The sequence below is a fragment of the Folsomia candida genome, unplaced genomic scaffold (assembly GCF_002217175.1).
Source record: "Folsomia candida strain VU population unplaced genomic scaffold, ASM221717v1 Fcan01_Sc033, whole genome shotgun sequence".
NCBI lineage: Eukaryota > Metazoa > Arthropoda > Collembola > Entomobryomorpha > Isotomidae > Folsomia > Folsomia candida.
In genome coordinates, this window is record NW_019091225.1 from 370,601 (window position 1) to 375,483 (window position 4,883).

Below are 4,883 nucleotides of genomic sequence, written 5' to 3' on the forward strand. Positions count from 1 at the left end.
GATGGTCCTTCTTCTCTCTTTTGATGGAACAATAAATGCATCGGGAAAACTCAAACTTTGTCACGTATGTATGGGAGGAAAATATTTATCAGGGGTGGGGTGGGTAAGATACAAGATACAAAAATGAAGATACTTACTGAAGAAGTATAAGGCACAAGGTATAAAGTATTCCTTGCTCATGTATACAAGGTACAAGATGCAAGAAACTTTCCTGAAAATTAAGTAGTCAAGATATATGTCTCGAGAGATATTTTTAAAGCGCAGAGGAAATGATTGAAAAACTTGGAAAATTATAATTATGTATGTCATGGCTGTCCTAATTTTTAAAATTGTCGTTATTTGACATTTCAATAAAAATGCAATAAATGTTTTTTCTTGTCCTATAATCTTTACCAAGCAAATATATCATGAGAGAGACGATTCGTATTGTTATTATTGATTTCGGCTTATCTTGTCCAACTCGATCCGGACCTTGTGTCAGTCGGGCTCAAGAGTGTGCAAGACGGATCAAGAGTAGTAAGGATTACATCGTGACAACTTTATTACTTGGCATTGTTACTCGGATTGACAGCAAGTTTCATTTTGTCCGGATAGAAAAAAGCTATCACCACTTTTTTTTAGGAAATAATACAGAAAATGCAATCCAACAAAAAGAGCGAACTTGAAATTCGATAAGCTTCAAGTTCAAATTATCTAATTGGTCACTTTCTCTCTCCATTATCTCTCCAAGTTTTTGGCTCATTTCAATAAAATTCTGAAACTTGCACCATCCAATTTCAAAAACTTTTCTAGTAAATTGAATCCTTGACTGGTTTCATTTCAATCAAGCAACTGGACTGGACGGCTTCCAGAATCCACTTCAGGCAGTGGTGGACAATTACACAAAATCCTCATTTAATGAGGTAGATTGTCACGATCGTGTAATCTTTTCATTGAATGGGTAAAGTTTCATTCAGCTGCCCGATCCAACAGAAGTAGCCGCGGAAGCCGTGGGGACATTAACATTGTAGGACAAGGGAGGGAGGGGTTTGTATAACATGGGCAGATGATCAAATAATTGTCCCTCTGTCCCCACCCTTCCGCGACCCCTGCCCAGCAGTCCAACTTATCCAACTCTCTCTCTGAATAGCTAACTAGCTGCCTTATTCCTCGTAATCTAGAATCTATCCGAGGAGAATAATATGTAAACTTAATCCGTTGCCTGTGATGGTATCGGGGAGGACGGGATGGTTATGGTTCCCCCGGGGTGTTGAATGTACTTCTTTTATTTCTCTTTTAACGAACCAGGATTGATTCGACTGACCACTTGCTACTTTGAGCCTGATACTCCCACAAATTCTGCCCTACTTGGAGTGAACATATACCCAATGGATTCGCCAAGTATCTACTACTTAATTCCTTTCATGACTAGCTTTCAATTTCATTTCACTAATTTTCGAGAAGAAGAAGAAGCCTTTTCGTGAACACCATCCGCCCACGACTAAAAGTTACACCTAGTTAGCTAACCACCAAGATGTGATCATTTCCTTTTTAATTTCTACGCATTTTTCCATCCCTGTCAAAAAGCTGGATTTCTAACATCCCAATTACCTCGGCTGTACTTGGCACGTACAGAATTTTCTGGTGGAGGCACTCTACTCTCCAAGTAAATTAATGACATGATGCAGACTGGCTTATTGAAATTCAAAAGAAGTTTTGAGCAAGGTAGAAAAAACGGGAGTTGGTAATAATGAGTTTCTTTATGGACACCTTGCCCTCCGTCAGAATGTTGTAATCGCGTATATTAAAAGGTCATCTTATGCAAAATATGGAAAAATATGTACTTGGTGCAAAACAAGTCTTAAAAAAGGGGCGGAAATGTAATATAATAATAATAATAATAATAATAATAGCCTTTATTATCCTCATTTACTAGTACTAGGGAATGCACAAAAATGAATTTAGCATAGCACACTAGCCTATTTTCGTGAGCTTACATCCTATTTAAGCCATTACTACTACCGTCAACGACGTCAAATTATAAATTTAACTAGATGAACAAAACAAAACTAACTCGCTACCTACTGGCGCGACTATGTTGGTTGCATACCAACACTAGTAATGTTTGTAAAATTTAGATACATATAAGATAATCCAATATTTAACCAATTGACAAATTTTAATTAATAACTTACTTAAATTATAAATTGTGTTGGAAAAATGCACAAAAAACCAACTAAATTTTGAAATACAAACCAATTTTTGATTCCCCAACCAACCGAGGAGTGAGGGACAGAGGCCGCGTGGTAATTCAGATTGTAAAAAAACACATTAAAATAAAGAATTAATAAACAAATTTTGACTGGAATAGTTGACCAGCTTGATAAAGAACGATTTTCGCACATTGCCAATTAAAATTAATGTTATTACCAATTAAATTTAGTTAAAATTAATATAATATAAATAAATTTAGGAGAGCTCGTGCAAGAGCAAATCCTCCTCGGTTGGCGCGCAGACGGGGAATGAAATAATAAATTTGTATTTAAATTAGATTCAACTTTTTCGTCAAAAAAGTAAAGTTTGATATAATCAAAGTGAATCTTTTAATAGTAGGTGAGCCAAATCTGAGTGATAATACTTCTCCATTTTCCTCGAGTCTAACCTTCCCCTTATTTAATTCTCTCATCAAAATTGTAATTTCTCAATCTGCAATCTCTCTCCACTCCTCCACCTCCGTCGTTCTCCACCCAAAACGAACGAAACCACAGCGTAATGACGACGCCAACCAGCCCATTCTCATTACAACAAAGTGCACGGAGAGAGAGAGGATGTACATAATAATAATATTTCCAGGGAGAGTTGTTGAATTTGAAACCGGTTTTCCAAAATTTTGAGGGAAACCTCAGCAAGAACGGGAGGAAGGGCAACAGCATATAAAACCAAAACCACCACGATGCCCACCGCACCACCAGACCGATGATGATTATGACGGGATAGAGATGAAACAGACAGAGCGACAGAGATGAGCTATTCCCCGGTCTGGTGCAGATATAGGCGTCCCTTTCAACTTTAATCAGACTGGGATTACTTGCAGATAATTGAATTTGCGGAGATAGATGAACCGAAGCGGGAGGCGGAAGGGAATTTTCGGAGCTGTGTATGATGTAACGTTATGAAGTGGTGTTAGCTGCTTATTTGGATCGTTTTGTCCGTCCGTTTGTGGGCAGGATGTCTCCAGGACGCCGCAACATAATCCAACGCCGCTTTCGCCATGGCGCTTCTAATTTTTAGACCTCTGTCGAATTCGATAATGGGGTCAATCAGACCACCCCCACAGCGCCAGGGGGCCTGGTCTACAATTAAATTTAACCTTAATTTTTAAAGGAAATTTCACCACGAAATCAATTCCGTCAATATTTTTGACCACCGACCAACTAATGAGGACAAGACCTAAGGTCAAAAATATATAATTTTCATGTGGTATTATTTTACATTTTACTGGATGACGCCACTTTCCTATCTTCGTTTAAGCCTGTTTATTACATTATCTGGAAAGGAGAAGACGAGCACCCCCACACAATACAACAACAATAATTTTGTCATGTTCATTTGCCCACGACGATAAATGATTTGGTGTAACGCAACACACACACATGGAACAATATATTTTGAAACTCTCCCGACCACCAACCAACCACCGAATTAAATTTTATGCATGTGCGACACGCAGCATGGAAAAGTTGACAGCAAACAAAGTTTAAATCGAGTAACAAAACCACCCTCGTTCCTTCGTCATCCATCTCGCCATGATTCCAAACAACTGAAATGAGTTACAGGACACAATACTCGACGGTATTGTCAATTCGAAAGTTGTTGCGGATGAGTGAAAGTCAGGCATAATTTCATTACTTGCTTTACGACGTGGTGGATGGGATGCGTGCGTGGTTGGGGAAATTATCTCAAGCTTATCACATCATGACTTTATATTTATGGGGCGACGACGAATTTATAAAAAAATTCGGGATTTTTTTCATTTAGAAAATTGATATGAGAAGAAAATTACCTCTCGCTTCGGCCGTGGCTCCTCCGTTCAACGCTAAATTTGAGGCTGATTGTTCCGACATCAATTCATCATAGTTGGGATCGGAAAGGAGCGTTTCGCCATTTTCGCTCACCACGAGCACACTCCAAATCACCCAGAGGAGTGAAATTTGACGGGACTTTCTCATTTTGCTCAGCATCTTAAACACTCTTCGTGGGGTTGATTAAACCTGTGGATAAAGAAAGCCAGACATCTTTTTTAGCATGTTTGAATTCCTTTGAACTGTGTAAAAAAATTGCATATTTTTTCATGAGCGAATTACGGAGGACTGTTTGATTGTAAAATGTCAAGTGGAATTTCTGCGAAATAAAAGTTCAAGGAGAGAGAGAGAGAAACCGCAAGATAAAGCTAATCTGAGCGTGTATTAGACAGGGTATCGTTGTCTGTGGTAGAAATGTGGGTTATGTGGTCAAATTTTCGGTTTAAAAAATTTCGAAATTTTAAATTAATGTCAAATGTAACTCATGAAAGTATACAGTCAGAATTTAAAAATCTAGACACAAAAACAAAATTTTTGTATGAACAACCCGTTTTAAATTGTGACTTTCGCGTAAACAATTTCATGCACAATTTTTTAAATAGATTTGGACAGAACCCTACCCAATTTTGCAGAGCGATCAGAATTCGCTTATGTCTGGCTCGGTGCGACAAGTGAATCTCTCTCCAGTTTCCTTTTCCCCTCTTCTGCAGCCATTTATTCTGCACAAGGAGACTTTATTTAACTATCAAATATTAATTTCGCGTTCGAAAAATCAATACGTATTGTGTGCCAGATTTTCTAGGCTCGACACACAACATTACG

General features: G+C 38.1%; 1 protein-coding gene across 4 annotated transcripts in view; it reads right to left on the reverse strand.

The window, feature by feature from the left end:
* LOC110860666 overlaps window positions 1–4,883 on the reverse strand; it is a 30,999-nt gene that overhangs the window by 15,013 nt on the left and 11,103 nt on the right. For 3 of the 4 annotated variants that reach the window (XM_022109757.2, XM_035860543.1, XM_035860544.1), the window contains exon 2: window positions 4,043–4,250. In XM_022109757.2, coding sequence (XP_021965449.1) covers window positions 4,043–4,220 — 178 coding nt within the window. In that variant the 5' untranslated portion in view covers window positions 4,221–4,250. Of the gene's footprint in view, window positions 1–4,042; window positions 4,251–4,681; window positions 4,781–4,883 lie in introns of all 4 variants that reach the window. The other variant, XM_035860542.1, reaches the window with a different exon arrangement.